General features: G+C 39.8%; 1 protein-coding gene across 1 annotated transcript in view; it reads right to left on the reverse strand.

The window, feature by feature from the left end:
- Nucleotides 1–130: 130 nt before the first annotated feature.
- The window catches only part of NUP88 (nucleoporin 88), a 36,831-nt gene continuing 11,965 nt past the window's right edge, over nt 131–24,996 (reverse strand). Inside the window, exons 5-17 of the mRNA XM_055133827.1 lie at nt 17,063–17,239; nt 15,969–16,155; nt 14,784–14,931; nt 12,810–12,908; nt 9,242–9,332; nt 7,045–7,146; nt 3,671–3,829; nt 3,130–3,255; nt 2,972–3,037; nt 2,763–2,843; nt 2,334–2,460; nt 1,236–1,354; nt 131–304 (exon numbers count right to left, since the gene is read on the reverse strand). Of these exons, the coding sequence (XP_054989802.1) occupies nt 241–304; nt 1,236–1,354; nt 2,334–2,460; nt 2,763–2,843; nt 2,972–3,037; nt 3,130–3,255; nt 3,671–3,829; nt 7,045–7,146; nt 9,242–9,332; nt 12,810–12,908; nt 14,784–14,931; nt 15,969–16,155; nt 17,063–17,239 (1,546 nt within the window). The 3' untranslated portion in view covers nt 131–240. The remainder of the gene's footprint in view (nt 305–1,235; nt 1,355–2,333; nt 2,461–2,762; nt 2,844–2,971; nt 3,038–3,129; nt 3,256–3,670; nt 3,830–7,044; nt 7,147–9,241; nt 9,333–12,809; nt 12,909–14,783; nt 14,932–15,968; nt 16,156–17,062; nt 17,240–24,996) is intronic.

Genomic DNA, 24,996 nt, shown 5'->3' on the forward strand with positions numbered 1-24,996 from the left:
TCTGTCCCTTTTCAGAGTCAGATGCTGCTACTGCTAATAGAATTCATGGACATCAGGGAGTATGCAGCTGAAAATCTCACCCATTCGAGTATAAAACAAAGTATAAGAATAATGAACAACCACACCAAACTTCATCCAAAATGTCTCTTTATAAATTAGATAATGCTATCTGTTTTACAGTATTAATTTAAGCTTTCACTTGTTAATAACTTCAGTTGTCTAAATCTATTCCTAAAGGTTTCAGAAGTTTACATGATTTCGGATGTCGTTGATTTGTTTCACCATTTCTCTTATGTGTTCACCCCTGTAAAAATGATAAAGTCATTTCACTTTTTCGAACAACAAATGAATAACCATTATTTTATTATGATTTAAAATGATGACTGCTGAAGTATATTAGAAGTGTTTTGCTAAATTAAGGTCTCAGTAATGGTGCCTACCACACATTTAATTTAACAATGGTGTAACTTTTGGAAAAACATTTTTTTCTGAACTTCCTAAAACTTAACATATCCCAAAGGAAAGTGTTTACTCAGACTCCTCTCCTCCCCTATTTTTCCAGATCAAGAAAGTCACTTTAGATGCTCAAGCCCTACCACCAAAACCAAAACACCCAAGAACCAATCTTATTAAGGTATTCTTACCTGGAACCCTCCCAAAGCTACCTATTCTCAAAGAATAATCTTTTTTTTTTTTTTTTTTTTGCTTTTTGGATCACGATACCTGGTGATGCGCAGGGATCACTCCTGGCTCTCCCTCAGGAATTACCCTGGTGGTGCTCAGGGGACCATATGGGATGCTGGGAATCGAACCCGGGTCGGCCGCGTGCAAGGCAAAAGCCCTACCTACTGTGCTACTCCAGCCCCTCAAAGAATAAACTTAATTCCTTAGAAAGACAGGCTCCTTGAATAATTTCCAAGATTTCTTTCTTACTATCTTTCTCCACTAAACTAAGATTTCTGGTTATTTAATATTTTGTGAACCATACACTTTGTATACGGAAATATTATTTAACATATTAATTGGAATACCTTGGCCACACAATAAGATTATAAAAAAAGGAAAGCCATCATTTTTGGTCCCCCAATATACTCATTTGAATGCTTATACAGCTCCTTTTACCAGCTATTACTTGACATGCAAATGCCAAGTAATCTTTAAAATTAGAGAAAGGTTGATTTTGGTTTACTGCAAAGGGAATACAACTAAAATAGTCTACTGACAGTATTACTTACTCCTCTTTCAGGATCGACTGAATACACTTTCTCTGGTAGGCACTGAGAGTAATGGTGGGTTTTTGTGGAGTCAGTACCTTTTCCATCTTCCGTTGTTGGTAGTCCTTTTTCATTGTAACCTAAATCAATGAATAGAAAAAAAGAATTGAGCTGTAGTTTGTGACTTTTCTAAGTTTTTATTTGTTTTGGCTTTTGGGGGTCACACCCGGCGATGCACAGAGCTTACTCCTGACTCTGCATTCACGAATTACTCCTGGCAGTGCTCTGGGGACCATATGGCATATTGGGGATTGAACCTGGGTTGGCAGCATGCAAGTCAAATTACCCTACCCACTGTACTATCGCTCCAGCCCTAAAGATTTTTTTTTTAACCTAATCACCTGTGAATTTCAAAGTTACAAAGTTATTCGCAATTCAGTATACAGTGTTCTAATCCCTTCACCAGTGACCACTTCCCTCCACCAACGTCCCATTTCCCTCTGTAATAGGCACTTTACACTTATTTTCAGCTTTCCATCTCCCCTACAGTGACCAATTCCCTCCACCACCAATGTTCTATCCTTTCCTAATCTATTAACACAATCTCCAACTCCTCCACCCCTCATCCCAAGTGGCTTCCTATTGTAAACCAGTTCTCTTGCTTACTGTTTCTATTGCCTATGGGGAATTATTATTCCCCTACTATATTTCTTTATATCCTGCATGAGAGAACTTATTCTTTGCCTGTCCCTCTCACCTTAACATGTAACATGTTGTTTTTTGGGGGGGAGGAGAGGGCACACCTGGTTGTGCTTAGGGGACCATGTGGTACTGGGGACTGAACCTGGTTTCCAGCATTCAAAGCACGTAATCCAGCCCTTTGAGCTATCATTATCACCCCAGTGCTATTTTATCTCAGTGACACTTCTTAAAAAATGATTTTAGGAAATTTTCTGTAGAACATTAAAAAAAAAAAAAAAAGAACTGGTGGGGAATATAGCTCAGTATTATAGAGCATTTGCAATGTGAGGACCAGGATCCTACTCCTGGCACTACCAAAAAAAAAAAAAAAAAAGAAGCCAAAGTACTGAAAGTCAGTTACAATGCATCTGTTCTTACCTGTTTGATGGCATTGCCCAAATGTCGAAGTTGATCAGGTATCAGCTGTAATTCTTTCTTCATGTCTCTCTCACTATCAGAGAGAACTGGGAGCTGAGAGTGAAAACTGTGAAGTACTTTTTTCATCCTTTAGAAAAAGCAAGCAAACATCTCAGCTTAAGGCCTCTCTTTAGGGGAAATAATATATATTTCATATATATGTATAAATAATAACTAAAGTTATCTGTGTCTGAAGGAGGCCCTCACAGGATGAAATTTACAACGGAAAAACTTACCACTATCTTCCCTCACAGCTCAGAGGGGAGTAACAGTTCTGTTAAAGCATGTGAGTACCTTCTACTGGCCCTTATTGGTTTCCCCCAATAAATTAAACTGTTAGTTATAATAATTTATAATACTACACCTGAGTAGGAAACTGAATCCACTGACCTGTTCATGATATCTTCTTGTTTTTCCTTAGCTTCCTCATATTTGTCAGCTAAGCGCTCAGCCATTTCCCGTAGACTTTTTCTAATTGTACAGAAAACAAGACTACTGTGATCTACCTTGATAATGATGCTAACTGATGTGGTTCAGTATCTTATGGTGAAAAAAATATTATTGAACTATTGTTTTTACTCCCTAGTTTTGGCACATACCTCTCCTCTCGACAGTAATTTAGATCTTCTAATTGTTTCTTTTTTTGATCACATAATAATTTGACCCTTCATGAGGAAAAGGGAAAAAAAAATTAATCAGAAGCCAGGTTTAGGCTATTAAACATTGTCAGAGTAATGATCGAGAACAGCCATCCTACCTCCGCTGAATTTCTTCCTTTGCCAAGTCCTGCTTAAGAATGTACTGTTCTCTGAATACTTGGGTGGCTCTGCTGATGAGCTGAAGACATTCTTCTGGAGGAGGAGCCAAATCTTTTTCAGATGATCTTTTCAAAAAAAACATTTCACTATTATACTCCTTAACTGAATATAATAATTGAAGATACTCATCAACCTGCTGCTTTCAGATTTCCTGTTTATCACTATTAAGTGCCTCTACTCAAACCTATTCTCTCACTCTGTATACTGATTAAACATGCTGTTCTTCCAACTCAACATAGTAAAAAGTAGATGAAATTAAATAACTGAGGAAATATGAAAACATAAGCAACCAGTTTTGTCTTGTCTTTTTTTGTTCGGAGTTCACATGGGTGTTCAGACTATTCCCAGCTCAATGATCAAAGAGTAACTCCTGACGCTCCCTTGGTGACCGTGTGAAGCATATGCTCCAGCCTACTGAGCTCTCTTCCCCCAAGTGTTGGTTCATAAAACGCATATCCCTCTCCCCAACAAATCTCATACTTCAAAAATGCTGGATTTGCAACACCACGTTGCAAAATACTTCTGATATGCTTTTTAAAGGAATCTGGTGTTTCGGACAGAATACGGAGGGGAGACTCTGCCACTTCCACATCTTCTTGGGTACAGAGCAGGGGAGGAGATACTGGATGAACGGTGCTTCTGCAAAATAATTCAAGTCCACCAATTACTTTATTACTATTTATTGTGTCAAAGTGTAAGTCACACTTAACCTCTGATAATATAAGAAACTATGAAATGTTACATTTAATTATTTAGGCTCTTTTAGACCAAACAATGTGCTGAGGACTTACTCCTGAAGGGAGCTGAGCAGACCATATGAAGTGTTGGGCTCAAACCCCAGTCACAAATCACTACCTGATGTAGTAACTCTCCAGTCCAAAAATACTACTTTCATACACAGAATACATCTGTACCTTGAAGAGATCACTTTAATAAGAGTTTATCCCCTTATTCTACCAACATTATCATTTGTCAAAGCATTTTGACCTCAGATTTTTTCTTTTCTTTTTTTGGGTCACACCTGGCGATGCTCAGGGGTTATTCCTGACTGCACTCAGTAATTACTCTTGGCGGTGCTCAGGGGACCCCATATGGGATGTTGGAAATCGAACCTGGGTCGACCGCGTGCAAGGCAAACTCCCTACCCACCGTGCTACTGATCCAGTCCAGACCTCAGATTTCTTTTGAAAAAAAAATCAAGGCAATAGAAAAATATAACTTCAAGAATTTTTGAGGGGCTGGAGCAATAGCACGGCGGGTAGGACGTTTACCATGCACGCGGCAGGCCCAGGTTTGATTTCCAGCATCCCATATTGTCCCCTGAGCACCATCAGGACTGATTCTTGAGTGCAGAGCCAGGAGTAACCCCTGTACATTGCCGGGTGTGACCCAAAAAGCAAAAAAAAAAAAAAAATTTTTGAGAGCCAGAACTATGAAATAATTCACTTGCTAAGCATAGTTTAGATCGATCAAATAAAACATTGCTGCATACCTTTTATTACTTAAGTGTCTCCACTACATAATCATTATATCCTGTTTGTTTTCAGTAACGCCAGCACAATTTTTAAAAAAATGCTCCACATAATGGTTGCACCCACCTTTCTAGCAAAATTTACTTAAAACCTATGAAGACTGCATTTTTTTTTGAAGGGGGGCTATACCCAGCAGTGTTCAGGACTTATTTCAGGTTCTGCAATCAGGTTACTGTTGGCAGGTTTAGGAGACTGTGTGGGATGCTGGGTATCGAACTTACTGGTCGGCCATGTAAAGGTAAGTGCTTTAATGGCTATTCTATCACTCCAGCCTCAGTATAGTTTGATTTCTAAAAAGTATATCCACTTAAAAATTACAAATAATCACAAAGACACTTGTAGAAAGTTTGCAAACTCTTGAGTTTGCAAATCCAACAACTCAAATCAGGGTGTCAAGCAGTAACATAGATAACTTGTACTTTGCATAGTTATAATCTGGAACCATCTGGACTGGGACCAGAGAGATAGTACAGTGGGCAGGATGTTTCCCCTGCACAGACCTGACCCAGGTCAATCCCCAGCATCCCATATGGTCCCCGGAGCACTGCCTGGAGTGATCCCTTAGCACAGAACCAAGAGTACGCTCTGAACACTGCTGAGAATAGCACAAAAAACCCCTAATCAATGATGAGATTCCTACCGTTGCTTTGAAGTAACTAAGTCCTACTTTACCAGAGGTAAGATGAATTTTTAAAAATAAGCTGAGGTTCTGGAGAGATAGTATGAGCAGAATGCTTGCCCTGCAAGCAGATGACCTGGGTTTGATCTCAGCTCCCCTAGGGTCCCCTGAGCAACACCACGGGTGATCCCTGAGCACAGAGCCAGGAGTAAGCTGTGAGCAACACCAGATGTGGCCAAAAAAAAAAAAAGCTGAAGCAAACAGGCAAAAAAAGGCTATGTATTTTTAGTGATTTTTACTAAAAATATTTATATTTAGTCTTGCTAAGTTTTTAGTCTCTTTTTTGTATAAGTAATACAAATTATATTTTCCTTTCTAAACAGCATTCCTTATCAATTTTCAAAGATCATTAAAAACCTTCCAAGGGCAGCAAATTAATATTAGGAAATGAAGTGGAGGTCAGGGTAGGAGGGAAAAGTATCGTATTAGACATCTTATGTAATAATCAACCAGATGCTTAATTCCCACATTTATAAAACTCAGAATGACCTTTTAGGAGTGCTAAGAAACAGCTGCATACACTTAATATAAGTTCCTTAAGGGGAATGGAAGTATTAGTTCAGAGCTCTCTTTTTTTGTTGTTTTGTTTTGTTTGTCTGTTTTTGTTCCGAGTTCACATGGGTGTTCAGGCTATTACCAGCTTGATGATCAAAGAGTAACTCCTGACGCTCATTTGGGGACCCTGTGGTGCTATGGATGAAGTATGTGCTCCAGCGCATTTGTCTTGTTTTTTTGGGTCACCCTTGGTAATGCTCAGGGGTTACTCCTGGCTCTGTGTTCAGGAATTGCTCCTGGCAATGCTTGGGGGACCATATGGGATGCTGGGGATTGAACCCCAGTCGGCTGCATGCAAAGTAAACACCCTATCTGCTGTACTATTTCTCTAGTCCCTTTCTTAGATGTTTTATTTGTAGCCCAATTTTGTGTTACTTGTATCCTCAGTATTGACTTTACCACACTGTTTCTTCCATAACATTGGAATAATAGTAAGAGGCTTACAAGATTTCTCTGATGATAGGAGAGGGCACTTTACCTCTCTAGCTCTTGTTTCTTCTGTAATGGAAGCTTACATGGTTGTCCTGATTGTAGGAGGAAGTATGAAGGATTGTAGGAAGGAGTGTAGGTAAACTGAGCCTAGAATACAGAGAGCTTAAGAAGTATACCCACATTTCCAACCATCAAGTGAGAAGCCAAAGCATAACTAATATGGCTTTTCTTTTCTTTTCGGGTCACACCCTGCGATGCTCAGGGGTTACTCCTGGTTCTGCACTCAGAAATTACTCCTGGAGGTGCTCAGGGAACCATATGGGATGCTGAGGATCGAACCCAGGTCAGCTGTGTGCAAGAAAAATGCCTTACCTGCTGTACTATCACTCCAGCCCCTAACATGTTTTTTGTTTTTTTAAGGTGCAGTGAGATACTTGGAACCACACCTGACAATGCTTGGGGATAGAGGAGGGGGCGACCCCAGGCACTGACAGGGATTAAACAGGATTGGCCCTATGCAAGTCAAGTGCCTTAACCCTTGTATTATCTTTGCAGCCCATTAACAACGTATTTTCAAGTCAGTTACTAAAAGCATTTTCCACTGAGATTTTGCAAAATTAATGACAAGTATGTGAAAAATAAAAACTAGAACCTACAATAAAGGTCTTATGAGGCATTCATAGGTACTGGTGATGCAGATCATTGTTGGTCCCAGAATGTCAGGAATGATCCAGAATCCTCGAATAGGAGCTGGCTGCCTAGAAAAACAAAGCCACAGTTTCAAAACAAAGCAACAAATGAAACAGTACCAAGAGCAGAGATACGGTAAGTTCAACAACTTCTAGATCCTGGCTAACATCTGGGAAATATTACAGTATAATTTAAAGGTATTGATGTGGAAATCTGTAACACAACTAAATCTGCGTGAAATAAGCTGTTACTTCTATGTCCAGAGGCTATATAAGGAATCCATTATCACAAGATGTTCACTGTAATTGTAACAGTTAATCTGAAACACTGAAGTTGCTGATTTTCTTGTTCACATACAAGACTGATAGTTCATGTGCTTAACCCAATGCCCAACCTATGAAAATGCTCAGAAACTGTTGAACAGAACTTCGTAGAGTTTAAATAAGGGACTATGGACTACTCTCAATGGTAAAACACTTGCCTTGGATGTCTGGAGTCCAGTTTTGATTCCTGGCCCAGAGTATAAAACTGACTAAACACTTCTGAGTGTGGAAAACAAAAATAAAAATTTGCAAACTTCAATACAAGGTCCACCTGGTATGTGACTCATTTGAAGCTTTGCCTTAGTTTCATTCCTGATACAGCATAAAAGAAAATAAGATGTTTGGATAGAGAGACAGTTCAAAGGGGTAGAGTGTATGTTTAGCAAGTGGGATCTCAGATTCAAATTCTGCCACCAATGATTCCCAGACAATGCCAGATGTGGGCACCCCTACCTTCCAACACATTCACAAATTCATAACAGCCTAGCTTCTGTGTGACAGCACATAAAGCACATAATTTTACAAACAAGCTTACCTCTTTCATTCAAAATCTCAGTGAGGGTTTGCCTTGTAGACAGCCAACAAGGCTTCAATCCCCGGCCCCATATATACAGTTCCCACCTGCCACTAAGCACTGTTCATACACCCAGGTTCAATTCCTGGCACCCTATATGGTGCTCTGAGCCCCACCAGAAGAATAGCTGAATGCAGAGTCAGGAGAAAGCCCTTACCACCACTGGGTGTGGTCCAAAAGCCAAAACAGAACAAAACAAAGATTTTTAAAACATAAGAAAGTCAGTCAAAAACAAAAGTCAAAACAAAGTAAATTGCAAGTACAAACAGAGAAATAAGTTTCTAGAGGACATACTATGTGAATTTTTTTTAATTAAAGAACTGTTGATTTACAAAGTTATTGATAGTTGAGTTTTAGGCATATATTTCAACACCAATTCTTCCACCACTGTCAACCTCCCTATACCATATTCCCTCCCCATTCCATCCCAAACCCCAACCATTCCCCACCTGTCAACTTGATGGGTACATTAAAAAGTTTCAGTGGGGGCTGGAGTGATAGCACAGCGGGTAGGGCGCTTGCCTTGCACGCAGCCGACCCGGGTTCGATATGGACCAGCATCCCATATGGTCCCCTAAGCACCGCCAGGGGTAATTCCTGAGTGCAGAGCCAGGAGTGACCCCTGTGCATCGCCAGGTGTGACCCCCCCAAAAAAAAGGCAAAAAAAAGTTTCAGTGGACAGCACACGCGGCTGACCCGGGTTCAATCCCCAGCATCCCATATGGTTCCCCAGGCACCACCAGGAGTGATTCCTGAGTGCAGAACCAGGAGTGGCCCCTGAGCATCGCTGGGTGTGACCCAAAAAGCCAAAAAAAAAAAAAAGTTTCAGTGGTTGCAGTTTAGATCTCATGCTTCTAGTGTTGTTCATTCTGTGTTCTGGATATTTGGCTCTACCACTCACACATATCAACAGTATAACTGATACTGGCAGCCAGGAGTAATCCCTGAGCATTGCCGGTGTAACCCAAAAAGACAAAATAAAATTTAAAAAAATTTAAAAAATAAACACCAGAGTCTAGGGTGATCTAAGCATTCCCCCTTTACTATGGTACATTTCCTCATCCAATAGTCTATATACCACAGATATATGAGATTTGTTTATCCTTCTTCTGGCTTGTTTTGAAGCAGGGAAAGTTTTAGATAAATATCTGATGGGTAAATTATCATATATGCAATTAATACTCAAGTTTTAATCATTTGAGTAGAATGTATATATGTATCTGGATTAATAAAATGCATAATCTGTGTATGTAACATGAGTCTTACCTGCATGGCAATGGCTTTGTACAAAGGATGTGCTCCACAAAGCATTTCTGTTCTGCAGCGAGTTCCTGTAAACTATCCTTATCTTCTTCATCTATAAAGGAACACAAAAAGTAACTAATGCTTTAAAATGGTCTTCAAATTACTATGCAGATATTAATTAAATGAATTTAAGTTCTTGTTTTAGACCACTGTTTCATAAAGATTATACCCGGGACAGAAATATTCTTTCCACAAGATTCTAGAGTTTTGCTAAGACAGAAAATGAACTGATCTACATCAAGTTTCTGAACTGAAGCACAATTTCAATAATCACTTCCCTCCAGTCTTTTTTCTTTCATGACAATTTTCTAAGTTTTTAGAAAAGTATTCGCAGCATCACAAATTCACCCATTTAAACTGTCTAACTCAATGAACACATACTCTTTAAATATTAATAATACAGATCCATCACAAAATACTTAGAATATTTCCATTAATGAAAAAGAAACTTCCATACTCAGTAGCAATCACTTCCTGGTTTTTGCTAATCACCCAGACTTCTATTGTTAAATATATGTTAAATATAGCAGTGGCAAGAACAGAAATTGTTGTTTTGTTCCTAATATGAAAAGTCCGAAAGCAAAACTTGTAAAAAGAATTAAACATTCAGCTGAGACTTCCAAGCACAACTTGATGTGGTCTAGTTTTCTTTCTTATAGCAACTTATAAAATGTAGGGTAAAATGTCCTGCCACAGAGGCAGGCTGGGGAAGAAAGGGGGGAGGCATGGGGCTGGATCGACAGCACAGCGGGTAGGGTGTTTGCCTTGTAGGCGGCCAATCTGGGTTCGAATCTCAACATCCCATATGGTCCCCTAAGCACCACCAAGGGTAATTCCTGAGTGCAGAGCCAGAAGTAACCCCTGTGCATCGCCAGCTGTGACCCAAAAAGAAAAAAAAAGGGGGGGAGGAGGCAGAAGGGAAACTGAGGTCATTGGTGGTGGGAAATGAACACTAGTGGAGGGAGAGGTGTTGGATCATTTATGACTGAAACCTGATCTTGAACAGCTTTGTAACTATATCTTACGGTGACTCAATTAAAAAAATTAATTAAATTTAAAAAATATGTATACACATGGTAAATATAATTGAAAGACTGACACAAAAAAAGTAATATAGCCCATTGCTTCTCGGCCTTTTGGCTAAGATCAAGTGTAAAAAGTAATATAGCCTTATTAATTTGGGAAATCCTCAGATTATCTGAATGGCAAAAGATGCTAAATAAGACTCATTCTTTGGGAAGCATGTTTTAGAAAAAAAGTCATTGGTGTATCGAAAAGTCACGGGTGTAGCTATTAGTTTTTTCCCTTAACCCAGAAAGATCACAAAGTCAGAATATTTAGTTACATAAGCAGCTGTCTGAAAATACTAAAATTATGACTTAGATCCTTTAATCTTCTAGGCAGAAACCAAAAGATAAGATTACATAGTAAATCTGTGAATAAGCTTCGTCTATTACAGTGAATTCTCACATACAAAGAAAATCTAAAGCATTCTTGAGAATTTTATAACAGAAGCTGTTTGTTATACCCCCACTATTCTATAGGCAGGAAACATGCTAATAAAACTAATCAATTACAAATAATCCCTTTGTAATATTTCCTCGGCCCTCAGATATCCTTGATAGATTATCCTGGCTTATCTGGGCTGTTACAAAGTTACAAAAATTTCCTTAGTCAAAAGAGGAAAACATAAAAGATCCGAGTGATACATGATGTGGATGACTATATAAAGCCTTTGAGGATGGAAAAAGCATCTACGATGTAAATCAAAAGAAACTGGAAAGGATCAGGAAATTGATTCTATCCTATAGTTTCCAGAAAGAGTGCTCTGCCAAGTGAGATCATTCTAGGACTTCAAACCTACACAACCATATGACCAAACTTACACTGTCTCATATTAATATTTTAATTTTTAAAAAAATGGTGTGGGGGCATATATTCATTCATACTTAGGGGCTACTCCTAACTCTGTACTGAGGAATGAGCCCTGGCAGTGTCTGGGGACTATATTTGGTGCCAGGAATTCAAACCATGGTTAATGGAATGAAAGACAAATGTCTTAATCCCTGTACTATTTCTCTCTATTGTTTTCAATTGCTAAATCTGTGGTGATTTATTACAGCAAGCCTTACCAAAAATAAGGAAAGCATTAGGATTTCCATCACAAAGTATGGTGTTAACTGTGGGTTTTTCATAGAAGCCGTCTATCAGTTTAAGCAAAATCCATTTCACTAAGTTTATGGAGTATATTTAACATGAAAGGTTGTTGATTTTTCTTTAGTGCTTTTTCTTAATCTATTGAGATTATCATAAGATTTTTGTCACTTACTGATATGGTGCAATACAATGATTTCTAGATGTTAAATTTGCATACTTGGGATAAATCCCACTTTGTTATGGTGCATAATCCTTTTCATATTACTGATTTGGGTTTTCATTTGATTTGCAATTATTTGGTGAGGGTTTTTTCTCTATATTCATGAAATTGTTTTCTTTCCTTGGAAGTCTTTGGCGCCAGCCCTATAGAGCTGGTTTTCCTCTTCTACTTTTCAAAAGAGCGTGTGAAGAACTGCTATTCTTATTCTTTAAATGCAAAATCATTAAGGGTGGGATAGTAGTTCAGTAACAGAATGTGTGCTTTGCATGTATGAGGTCCTCGGTTCAATCTCCAGTACTGCAATAATTTTTTTTTTAACTGAAAATAAATGTTAAGCCATATTTCCCAGAAGTTTTCTTTTTGGCTAGCTTTTTACGCTACCATTCAATTTTTTTCTCTTTCCATAGCTAATTTCCTATTCTTGAATCTGTTTTGATAGTTTTTCAATTTCATCTAATTGGTATACAGTTGTACACAGCTATTTCTCTAAGATCAACAGTTAATATCCTACTAATTAATACTGTAGTAATCTGAGTTTTTATTTCTTGGCCAAGCTAAAGATCTGCTCTTTTTGTTGATCTTTTAAAGAACCAACATTTAGTTTCACTGACTTTTTCTACTACTTCTATTCCAAACTTGGGGGGGGGGGGTGGGATCTGGAAGGTACATTTAACACAGTGTTACAGAAGCACAGCGGGTAGGGCGTTTGCCTTGCAAGAGGCCAACCCGGGTTCAATTCCCAGCATCCCATATTGTCCCCTGAGCACCGCCAGGAGTAATTCCTGAGTGTAGAGCCAGGAGTAACCCCTGTGCATCGCCAGGTGTGACCCAAAAAGAAAAAAAAACAAAACAAAACAAAAAACAAAACAAAACAAACACAGTGTTATAGAATGGCTCTTAGTCATGCCCAGGAGAACACTGGTGCCAGGGATCAATACTGAGGCACCCCATGCAAAGCATGCACTCCAGACTTTTTGAGTCATCTCCCTGTACTCCTTGTACCTCAAAGTGCTCTTAGGGAACATAAGATGCTAGGGATAGAGTCTGGAGTTATAACATGCAAAGCATGTGCTGGAGCCCTTCAAGCCATCTCTTCAGGGCCATCCTAACTACTTTTTGATAAAATCTGATACACTGAGTTAGTAAACTCACCTGATCCAAGAAATTTGTTAAGTTTATGAATCCAAGTTAGACCAACACTATGTACACCAGCTTCATGAGTACAGTGGTATCTTGAGGGACACTTAGGATCTGCAAATAGAATTATTAGTAAAACAGAGGCAGCAATTAGAAAACAGAGAATTAATACCCATTTCCTACAAACACATCTGTTGACAGAAATGAGAGACGATGAGTGACATTTTCCCCCACTTTGTTTTCTGGGCCCCACCGTGGGTGTTCAGGTCCTTCTAATGGCTTTGCGCTCAGTGATTACGCCTGGCAGAGCTGGGGGACTATACAGGGTGCCCAGGATAGAACTGGGGTCAGCTATATGTAAGAAAAGCATCCTCTCTCCAGCCCCTAGGATTGTGAACTTTTATGATTTTTTTCGGTTTCTTTTTACTGTCTGTTTGGGGCCATACCCAGTGGTGTTAGGTTTAATCTTAAGTCACTTACTTTAAAAAGTACCCCTGAGTAAGTGACCTGGGGGGTCACTCCTGGCAGTGCTCACGGGCCAAATATGGTACCAGGGATCAAAGCAAGCATACAGGGTAAGCACCTTAACCTGGCCCTAGTTTTGAAATATTTTGAGTTTTGTTGAGGAGAGTTAAGGTCGTGAGAGGTTTCAGGCTACACTGGGCTATGCTCAGGGCTTATTCCTGCCTCTACATTCAGGGGCCACTTCTGGCAGACTCAGGAAACCATATGGGGTCTCAGGGACTGAACCAGAGTTGCCTGAGTGCAAACCACACACCCTACTACCACTCTGGCACCATGGTTTTGAAATCTTAAATTTTTAATTCTCCGGTCCTAGTTTTGATATCTTGAATATATTAAAACAAGAGTTTATCAAACCATACACACTACTTGTGCTGGATAATAGTTATGTCTCCTTTGTTAGTTTTTTTTTTTTTTTTTTTTTGGTTTTTGGGTCACACCTGGTGATACTCAGGGGTTACTCCTGGCTCTGCACTCAGGAGTTACTCCTGACGGTGCTCAGGACTCTGGGAATCGAACCCGGATCAGCTGCGTGCAAGGCAAATGCCCTTCCCACTGTACTACCGCTCCAGCCCCCTACTTTGTCAGTTTTAAAGGGCTTTTTTTTTTTTGGTGGAAGGGAACACCCGGTAGGCTCAGGTGCTCAGAGCTTATTCCTGGCTCTGGCTCTGTTATTGGGATCACTACTAAAAATGATGAGGACTGAGCTGGGGTCAGTTACTTGCATTGCAAGTGCCTTAATCACTAAACTTATCTCTCCAGTTCCAAGACATTTATGCCTATCTATATACATTTACAATTCTTCAAAATAAAATGGTAATTTTAAAAAGGTAGCAGTCTGTGTGCAGAGGCAGGAGTAACACCTGAGAATAGCTGAGTGTGACCCAAAAATAAAAAATGCAAATTTTTAAAAAGGTAGCTCTGTATAGAATCTCTGCTTGCACACATCTCCTTACATAAAATTGCTGAAACATTTATTCCTACAGCACGGATACTAAAACAACTCTAGTGCAATTGCTCAATGAATATTTGTCATAGTAAATCAGATGTGAAATATGAAGTTTTACTGATCTTGATAATATGGATTTAAAGACAGTTTTTAGGGGCTAGAGAATTCAAAGACCTGGAGTACATGTCATGCATACTCCAGGGTAGAATTACCAGAACTGCACAGTCCCTTACATCACCACTGGGAGTGACCCTTGAGCAACTGAGCCAGAAGTAGTTCCTGAGCACTGCCAAAATTATAAAATGTCATAAAAAAAAAAAAAACCACACTATCTTAAAACTTGTGAAATATGCTCAATTTTTTGGGAGCTAAAATACAAAAAAAAGGCCAAAAGAAAATTGTGAATTTTTAAAAGGCTAGAACCACACCAGCCCTTTTGTAAATTAATTTTGTAAATTAATTACAAAAACAGTCTGTGGTCATTTTAGCATAAATATAGTGGGATATGAATACTTTACCCCTGTGAAGCTTAATTGGACAAGAAAAGTCAGAATCAAAGGGATCATCCTCTCCAGATGTTAACTTCAGGGCAAGCTCCAACTCAACACACTCAAACACATACAGTGAAGGAATGAGGTCAACTCTCGAATCCCATGACTTTTCTGACTGCAAACAAAAAGAGAGCATTGTCATTCTGGTCTTTCCCATTCACCTGAAAATGTAAATATTGAAAACAAAAGAAAATATATGAATCAAATAGTGCTTTCAAATTCTTGATGGCACAGTGAATAGGGCGTTTGCCTTGCATGCGCCAACCTGGGTTCGATTCCTTGGCCCCTATCTGAGAGCCTGGCAAGCAACCGAGAGTATTTCGCCTGCACAGCAGAGCTGGCAAGCTACCCATGGTATATTTGATATGCTAAAAACAGTAACAAGTAACAGTAACAAGTCTCACACGGAGACATTACTGGTGCTCTCTCCAGCAGATCGATGAACAACGGGATGACAGTGCTACAGTGCTACCTTCTAGTCTAGCAGTACCCTGCCACCCTGCCTTTTTGACTTTAAGCACTGTGATTTACACTACTGTTTATGATAGTTTCAAGCATGCAGTGTTCCAACTCTATACCCTCCACCAAAGTGTCTGCTCCCCTTAACCCATTCCTACTTCACCATAATGCCTTGTTATTCTTAAATGAGAATGAAAGGTCTCTTTTAGGAAGATGTACATAAACAAGTTTAGAGATGAACCAATTCAGCAACTTAAGATTCCTTATCACTAAAAACTACAATTTAGAGTTCAAAAATATATATAATTTGGTAAACCAAGTAAGTTGACATTTTCTAACTTCTTTCCATTTAGTTGTTTAAGTAAAACATGTGTTCTGGGGCCTCATAAGATGATGCTCTGGGGTTACTCCTGACACTGCTGAGGAATAGCTCTTGACAGTGCTTAGGAGACTATGGTGCTAGATATTGAACACGTCCAGCATAAGCATGTGCATTGTACCTGGCGGTGTTCAGGGGTTGTTCCCTATGACAAAGATTAAAAACACATCCCCATGTGCAAAGTATATCCACAGCCCACTGAGCTATCTCTGTTGTCCCCCCCACCCCCATTTAATTTTAAAATATGCCTTTAGAGTTTAATTCCTAAAAGATGCAAAAGTGCCATACATAAACACATAAAGGGCTTGACTCACTGTTTGGTCATCTTCCTCTTCCCCTTCCAATACAACACAGTGATAGAGCATTCCTGATTCAGTAGCAATCACTAAGATATTGGGGACACACGGTAAGCAGAGTATAGCACAAGCATCATAACCATAGTTATCTTCAGCTGCAGGATGCATAGGCAATGGTCCTAACAACTTCCCAATATTTCCAGAGCTAAAAAGAATAAAATATATATTTGGGAAATATTAACAGCAAGTAACATGTTCATCATATTCTCTTTACAAAAAGTTTACCTTCTTCAGTGAGAACAATCTCTCCTTCCAAAGGGTTTTTCTATCTTGTACTACTACTGTGATATGAAAAATTACCTTTTCTTGCACACATGATATATACATGCATATATATTTTTTCTCTCAGATCTGGGACATATTAAATTACCATATGTAACCAACCACCCCAACTTCTCTTATTCATATCATAATAGAATACTTTTTATAGCTAACTTTGTGGAAATAAATCTAGTCTATTTTGAGTGATCATCCAAGCATTCTATAGAATTTCTCCAAACAGGGGCCAGAGTGATTGTATAGCAGGTAAGGCACCTGCCTTGCATGTGGTCCACCAGGTTTGATCCCCAGAACTCCATATGGTCCGCTAAGCCTGGCAGAAGTGATCCCCAAACACAAAGCCAGTATTAAGCCCTGAGCACTGCAGGGTGGACTAAAAGATGACACCCCCCAAAAAAAATTTTTCCAATACATGAAGAAACAAAAGCTAAACTGATCTATGCCAACTTTCTCCAAATTTCTTGTTTTTGTTGTGGGGCCACACCCAGCAGTGCTCAGGGCTTGCTCCTGGCTCTGCACTCAGCAATCACTCCTGGTGGGGCTCTAAGAACCATACAGGAGTGTTGGGGATTGAAATCAGGTCAGTCACATACAAAGAAAATGCTCTAGCTGCTGTACTATTGTTCCAATCCTCTCCAAAATATTTAAGCCAAGCATCAAAAAGCCCTAACACTTTCATGAACTCAAAAACACCAAGTTTAGTCTAACTATAACAGAAATCTATCCAGTAGCACAAGTTCGGTTTTCATCTCAAGTAGGCTAACTCAACTTACCTGTGTAATAGACTAATATACGTCAAGAAAGTCTCTCCATTCTCATATAAGATGTATAATGGGTATGCCACAACTTCATCTTTGCCTTTTTGTCCAAACATGTTCTTTGAGATTGTTGCCAATGGCCCAAAGTCAAACGCAACCGCTGTTTCTCCCAGAGATGCAGTATATGCCCTCCTGAAAAAAAAAAATTAAAAACTACCTTTACTGAACAGGAAAAGGAAACATCCAACAAAAGGAGGAGGGAATGGAAATTTGTATTCAAGGAAATGAGAGGGTAAAATATTACAATAATAAAAGCATCAAAAGACATTGAAATGTCCTTATCAAATTAAATGAAAGAAATCATAAAATGATAGTGCTACTAAATTGATAATTTAAATATACAGACAGAAATAGACATATACCAAAAAGAAACAGGAAGAAAACACATCAATAATTACCTCTGAGCAGAATATATTCATTCCATAAGAATTAACTAAATTTCTAATCTGTGCCAGGTAAGTATAAATTCTATTAATAGAGAATTTAATTAGACAAAGGTCCTATCCAAAAGTGAAGAGACATAACAAGCAGAGTAAGTACATAACGAAAAATCAGAAAATGATGTTATAAAGAAAAACAAAGTAGATAAGAGGGATGAAGATATGGCTCAAATGGCTGAGCAAATGCTTTTCATGTGTGAAGCCCTGAGTTGATTCCCAACACTGCATGCCCTCCTATCTCCAACACACTGGAAGTAGTCTCCATAACAACTTGAAAACTTTTTAAAAGAGGAATCTCTTTTACAAATAAAGAAAATGTTTTATCAAAATGCTACTTTAATTTTTTTTTTTGGCTTTTTGGGTCATACCCAGCCATGCACAGGGGTTACTCCTGGCTCATGCACTCAGGAATTCTGGTAGTGCTCAGGGGACCATATGGGATGCTGGGGATCGAACCCAGGTCGGCCGCGTGCAAGGCAAATGCCCTACCCGCTGTGCTATAGCTCCAGCCCCTCAAAATGCTACTTTAAATGGTCAAGGAATAAGGAATGTCAGATTATACTTCTGCACATATCTAAGGAAGTTGCTGGATAATATTGAGTTGTCCTTGTTCTTCCTGCAGAGAGCTTAGATTCATTGAGTTACTCCCACAACAGTGCCCCTGAGGCACACTCAATTCCATCAAGCACTAATAAACCAATATTGCTTATCTTTTTCCATTATGTCATTTGCATGATTATTTAGCAATGTTCTTTTTGTACAGACACAGGAAGACCGTTGATGCTGTGCTTTGTAACATGGGAGTTAATTGACTCCAAATAATATTTAATCCTGGGCATCCATTACATTTAAGTCTCAGCTGCCTTTATTACTTAATACCCCCAAAAGGAGGGGTCCTGATGAAGGGACTGGATGAACTCAGGTCAAGCTGTAAGCTATCTTGGCACTGGAAAGGGACAAGCTAAGTGCCATAATAAGCAAGGTCATGGAACAAACTCTGTCGTGACCCAAAAAGAAGTGACTGAATATGGGCCCTGCTGGGGTTAGGAAAGACTAATCTGGCCTAAAGATTCTGATCTGGAATATACAGCGAGATGTGCCAGGAAAAGCCAACCTTTAAGCATAATATATCTCTTATTGTGTTTATACAAAATGACTAGAAATATTTATTATGAAGTAAATTTACTATGATTGTTTAAATGGATTACTAGCTGAGGAAAGGAAAAAGTAATACACCCTAGATGGAATCCTGCACTTGAGGGGATCTCCTAGTAATTTGGAATGCTGAACCTTCAGATGAGATTTTGTCCTTGAATTATCCTTGAACTTCCCATGAAGGAGGGGCTTTACATCTGTTTGTTGCTATGACAATCAACCCCACCTATGTATACCCTCACCCTTCATGATTTCTATATAACTAAGCTGTAAGGGGAAAGAGAAACTAGAAGAAAGACACCCTACATGGTACCAGAGAAGGACTAGGAGGAGACTAGGATAATGGAACTATGATGACTGACTGGGACTCAACCAAAACTATGACTACAAGTCTGCTATAAGGGAGAGATCAGACTGTGCTGGGGAGGAGAGAGAAATAAACTGTCTACCGACCAGCCCATTCTCTGTTTCTCTGTTCCCCAGGCCTTCGTCCATCCGTTGCCATGGGCTGGCCAAGGGAACGGTTCACCAAACATTTGAGTCCCATGCGTGCCCACATTTTCTTTGGAAACTCACAAGTAAAAGAGCAAGTCTGGGGTTGTGTGGGGAAAGAGGAGAAAAGGCAGAGGCTCTTCAGAGAGTCAGCCCTGTGTAACCTCAGAGAGCCAGCCCTGTGTAACCTCAGAGAGCCAGCACCTGTGTAACCTCAGAGAGCCAGCATGCATGTGCCATCCCATACATCTAAGCAACAACCTCCATGACAAATGGAGTTATTAATATGAATAAATTTTACTGTGTGTTGTTAAAAAAAAAAAAAGAGGTAGAAATCAGAAGGGAACACCTAGTAGAGACTATTGGGAGGACCCACTCAGGTTGAAAGCTGCGTGCCAAAAGTAGACTATAGACCGAACATGATGGCCACTCAATAAATACCTCTATTGCAAACTACAACATCCAACAGGAGAGAGAACAAAAGGGAATGCCCTGCCACAGAGGCAGGGTGGGGTGGTGGGGGTTGGGGTGGGGGTGGTGGGAGGGATACTGGGAACATTGATTGAGGAGAATGGGCATTGGTGGAGGGATATAAATGAAATGCAAACATGAAAGTTCATAAGTTTGTAATTGTACCTCATAGTGATTCATTAATAAAAAATTTAAAAAAAAAAAGAAAAGGCAGAGGCTCTAATAAGGGAATTCTGTCTGAGGAACAGGAAAGAGGCTAGATATAATAGAGAAATGAAACTGGTGAGGGAGTCTGAGGCAAACCTAACAATACTTGTAGGCCATGATATATTTTGGAAAACCAATGGTTATGTGGAAGCAGGAAAGTAGGAAGACTTGATTTACTGACAGTTTGATAGTTATACAGAGGATGCAGGAGATCTCACACACACACACACACACACACACACACACACACACAATCATTTTTCTTACAATTTTCCATTAAGTTTCCTAATTATATTATTTTATAACCTGGAATGGCAAATGATAGAACATGCTACTTGTTTGATTTTGTTTGGGGGTGGCAGAACGGGGCTTCCATCACTCCCAGTGGTGCTCAGGGCTCTGCACTCAGGAATCACTACTAGTGGTGCTTGGGAGACTATATGGGATGCTGGAAACTGAACCTGGGTTAGCCACATGCAAGGTAAGCATACTATCTGTACTATCTTGCCAGTCCTAGAACACACTATTTCTATGTTTTAAAACTTGACATAACCGTTACCTAAAATGGCTTATTAGTCAATTTAATAAAAATTAAAGAATAGGGGCCAGAGCAATAGTACAGTGGGTAGGGCATTTGCCTTGCACATGGGTGACCCGGGTTCAATCTCCAGAATCCCTTAGGGTCCTCCAAGCACTGCTAGGAGCAATTCCTTAGGGCAGAGCCAGGCGTAATCTCTGACCATTACCAGGGGTTACCCCCCAAAAAAACAAAACAAAAGTTAAATAATATGATTAAAATAAAATCACAGGGGCTGGAGCGACAGTACAGCAGGGAGGGTGTTTGCCTTGCACGCGGCCAACCTGGGTTCAATCCCTGGCATCCCATATGGTCCCCCAAGCACCGCCAGGAGTAATTCCTGAGTGCAGAGCCAGGAGTAAACCCTGAGCATCGCTGGGTGTGACCCACCCCCAAAAAAATTAAAAAATAAAAAAGAAACAAAATTATAGACTCAAATAACTGAGAGACATTCAGAGGTACTTATTCAGAGTACATAACTGACATCAGGAGGGAAAAAACAAGAGACCTCAAAATATACAACAGGGGCAGATAGGGTGCTTGCCTCACACACAGCCGACCTATGTTCAATCCCTGGCAACCCACATGATACCCCTCCAAGCTCCACCGGGAGTGACACCTGAGTACAGAGCCAGGAATATGACTTGAACACTACTAGGTATGGCCCAAAAGAAAACAAGAAAAAAGAAAATAATATATGTAATAAAAGAACCACCTGAGATAGACTTAAAGAAAAAAGAAGATAATGAAACAAAAGTTAATTTAAAGAGACACCTCCAAAGTTAAGTAGAACTTAACATAATGGTATTTTAAATAGTTATCAACTATTGAGTACTTACTTTGTGCCAAGACACGTCAAGCATTTTTGTTTTGCTTTGTTTTTTGGGCTACACCTGGCAGTATTTAGAGTATGATATTCAGGAGTCACTCTTGATGTTTCTCGTAGGATCTGAATGCAGTGCCAGGAATCTAACTGGGGACTTCAAACTGCAAAGAATGCACTCTGACTCTTTGAGTCATGTCCCTAGTCCTCACACATGTTTCATGTATAATCTCATTTAATCTGCACTAAACAAACAAAACAACTCATTTATAATAGTGCTATAAATGAGCACTATTATTTTTATAGTCAAGATATATATATATACTGCCATGCACATGAAGTTTAGTGTAACTCAGGAACTTGCCCAGATGTCACAGTTGCAACTCTGTTCTCAACAGAGTTGAGAAGTTGAGATTAGAACTAAATCACTAGGTGGGGATGTAATTTAGTGGTAGGTTACTTGCTTTGTTAAGGGTTTGATTCCCAATATTCGCATGGTACCCCAAGTACCACAAGAAACAAACTCTGCATATCAATGTAGGAATATTCTCCCCACCCCAAAGAAATTGAAAAAAAAAAAAAAAAAACAAACAACCCACAACTCAGTTGTGTTAACACTAGAGCTAAATTGCTTAACAACTGCATTTGCTCTACTTGGTCCTCTTCTAGATAAAGTGCCTATCAAAAGGAAACCAGTAAACATTAAAAGCACACTGAGGGCCGGAGCGATAGCACAGTGGGTAGGGCATTTGCCTTGCATGCAGCCGACCCGGGTTCGATCCCCGGCATCCCATATGGTCCCCCAAGCGCCGCCAGTATTCCTGAGTGCAAAGCCAGGAGTAACCCCTGAGCATCGCTGGGTGTGACTCAAAAAGCAAATAAATAAATAAATAAATAAATGAATAAATAAAGCACACTGAAAGGGAGAAAACATCCTCAATAAGAGTGCCTATCAACTCCCAGAGTTACATGTTTTCTAGGATGGGATTTAAGAAGCTGGTATCATTAGATACTAAAATCATTCCATTGAAATTCTCCATTCAAAAATTATCAAAAAGAATCAAACTAGTCTAAATCAGTGGCAACTTCAAAGTCCTTCACAGAAACAGATAAAAATATCTAGAGGAGGGGCCAGAGCGATAGTACAGTGGGGAGGGCATTTGCCTTGCACATAGCCAACCTGGATTCAATCCCCAGCATCCCATGTGGTTTCCCCAAGCACCACCAGGTGTAATTTCTGAGTGCAAAGCCAGGAGTAACCCCTGAGCATCTCTAGTTGTGACCCTAAAAGCAAAAAAAAAAAAAAAAATCTCTGGAGGAACATGTTCCAAGTTCAGTTTGTCAATATTCCCAGTATTTTAAAATCAACAAAACAAAACAGGGTCCAGAGATAACGCAGTGCTTTATATGTGGCTGGGTCAATTCCCGGCACCCTATGTGCTCACCAGGACTGCTCCCTGAGTACAGAGCCAGGAGTAACCCCTAAGCATTGCCAGGTGTGGCTGAGAGTCCCAAAATAAATAATTTTAAAAAAAAGTCAAGAAAACATTAAGTTCACCCAGCATTCCACAGACTTGCAGCCTGCTTCCAGCACCGCCCTGGCTCCCTCCACCAGGTGTGCAGACCTCCGTGGCCAGGTAACCCATTCCCAGCAGGCACCCCAACCCGGAACCTGGAGGGCAATATCTCCCAGCATCTGGAGGACTTGCACCCCACTTCCAGAGCCACCCCGCTCCCTCCACCAGCTGTGCAGAGCTGCAGCGGGTATGGCCTCCAGGGCAGCAGCCACAGCCACAGTTATTTTCCCCTTTCCCAGCACGCTGAACCCACATCTCAGTCTCCATTACCTAATTCTGTGGAGAACATCCCGGGTATCTCAAACACATTAGGCCAACAGTCCACTAGCCTATTCCAATCTCACCAAAATAATGGTGAACACAAGAAGCTATACATTCCTAATATAAAACAACACATCCTCTGAAGCTTCACTAGAGACCCCACATGTCACAGAGGTGCACCAAAGAGGAAGGCAGTATTCTAAAAGAGGAAAAAGGTAACCACCATCAAGAGAGCTCATCCAGACTCCTTTCTCGAACTGAGAGGGGAATATTGATAGTGAACTGGAGGGTACCACCTCCATACTACCACAACAACATGAAGAAACAGCAAAAATCCCCACCACAAGAAGATGAAGAAAAGACTTCAGAAGCCTCAAGAGGGATTACCCACAGATATGATCTCTCTGATAAAGAATTCAGAGATGAAATGCTGAAGATGTTCAATGAACTCAAAGAAATGGTGGAACAGGCATCCAGTAAATTAAAGCAGGACATGAAAGAAACAGTGGAACGAACAGCCAATAAAATACAGGAAGAAATGAGAGCAGAAATTTAAAAAATTACAAACAGAAGTGTCACTAATAAAGGATTCAGTAGATGAAATAAAAAAGTACTCAGTGGGTGCCCTCAACAGTAGAATGACTACAGCCGGAGACAGAATCAGTGGGCTTGAAGATGAGCTGCAGAAAACCTACAGGCAATAACATACAATGGGAAATGACCTCAAAATAGCTCTAGGATGAATCTGAGAACTAGGGTTGAATCTAAGATGAACAACATAAGAATCATTGGATTGCCAGAAGAACAGGGAGGTAATCCCAATGAAAAAGCAACAGGTAAAGATATCTTGTTGAGAAGTTTCCAGAATTAGAGAATGTAGGCATTCAGATCCGAGAAGCCTAAAGGGTACCAGCTAAAAGATACCCTAGTAAAAAGACTCCAAGATCTGTCATAATCAGAATGATGTGTACCACAGATAGAGAAAAAATACTGCAAGCAGCAAGGTCAAAGAAGGAAATCACATACAAAGGAGCACTCCTAAGACTTACAGCAGACTTAGGTTTCAGAGGAAACCTTCCAAGCCTAAGACAATGGTAGGATATAGTGAAAAAACTCAAAGAAATGAATGCCTCACCAAGAATACTTTATCTGGCTAAACTCTCACTCAAACTTGAAGAATGATATACTACTTCATGGATAAACAATAGTTCAGGAGCTTCACAGATGTTTAAAAGAAGGACTAAACGGGCTACTCTAAGACAGGAAAAATCCCGATGGGCACAACAAACCTCTATAGAAAGATGGCACAAAATCCCATGACAATAATCCCTATCAATGTCAATGGTCTAAACGCACCAATTAAGAGACACAGAGTGGCAAAATGGAATAAAAACTGAACCCAACATTCTGTTCCCTACATGAAATACATCTGAACAGTCAGAGCAAATGCAGACTCAAGGGCAAAGGATGGAAAACAATCCCGCAAGGACACAACTCCCTCAAAAAAAGCCAGGGTGGCCATACTAGTATCTGACAACATAGATTTCAGGTTGAAAAAGATTAGAAGAGACAGTGAAGGCCATTTTTTTAATAAGCAAGGGATATGTAAGGCAGGAAGAAATCACGTTCCTAAACATCTATGCACCCAATGAGGGACCAGCTAAATACTTAAAACAACTGCTAATAGACTTTAAGGAGGATATTGATAGCAATACAACAGTAGTTGGAGACTTCAACACCGCCTTAACACCTCTGGATAGATCAACAAGATTAAAACTCAGCAAGGAAACACTGGCTCTGAAGAAACAAATAGAAGAGAGAGGGCTAATAGATGTATACAGGGCTTTACATCCTCCCAAAGAGGAACATACATTCTTTTGCAGTGC

Source organism: Sorex araneus, chromosome 3 (genome assembly GCF_027595985.1).
Source record: "Sorex araneus isolate mSorAra2 chromosome 3, mSorAra2.pri, whole genome shotgun sequence".
NCBI classification, from domain to species: Eukaryota; Metazoa; Chordata; class Mammalia; order Eulipotyphla; family Soricidae; genus Sorex; species Sorex araneus.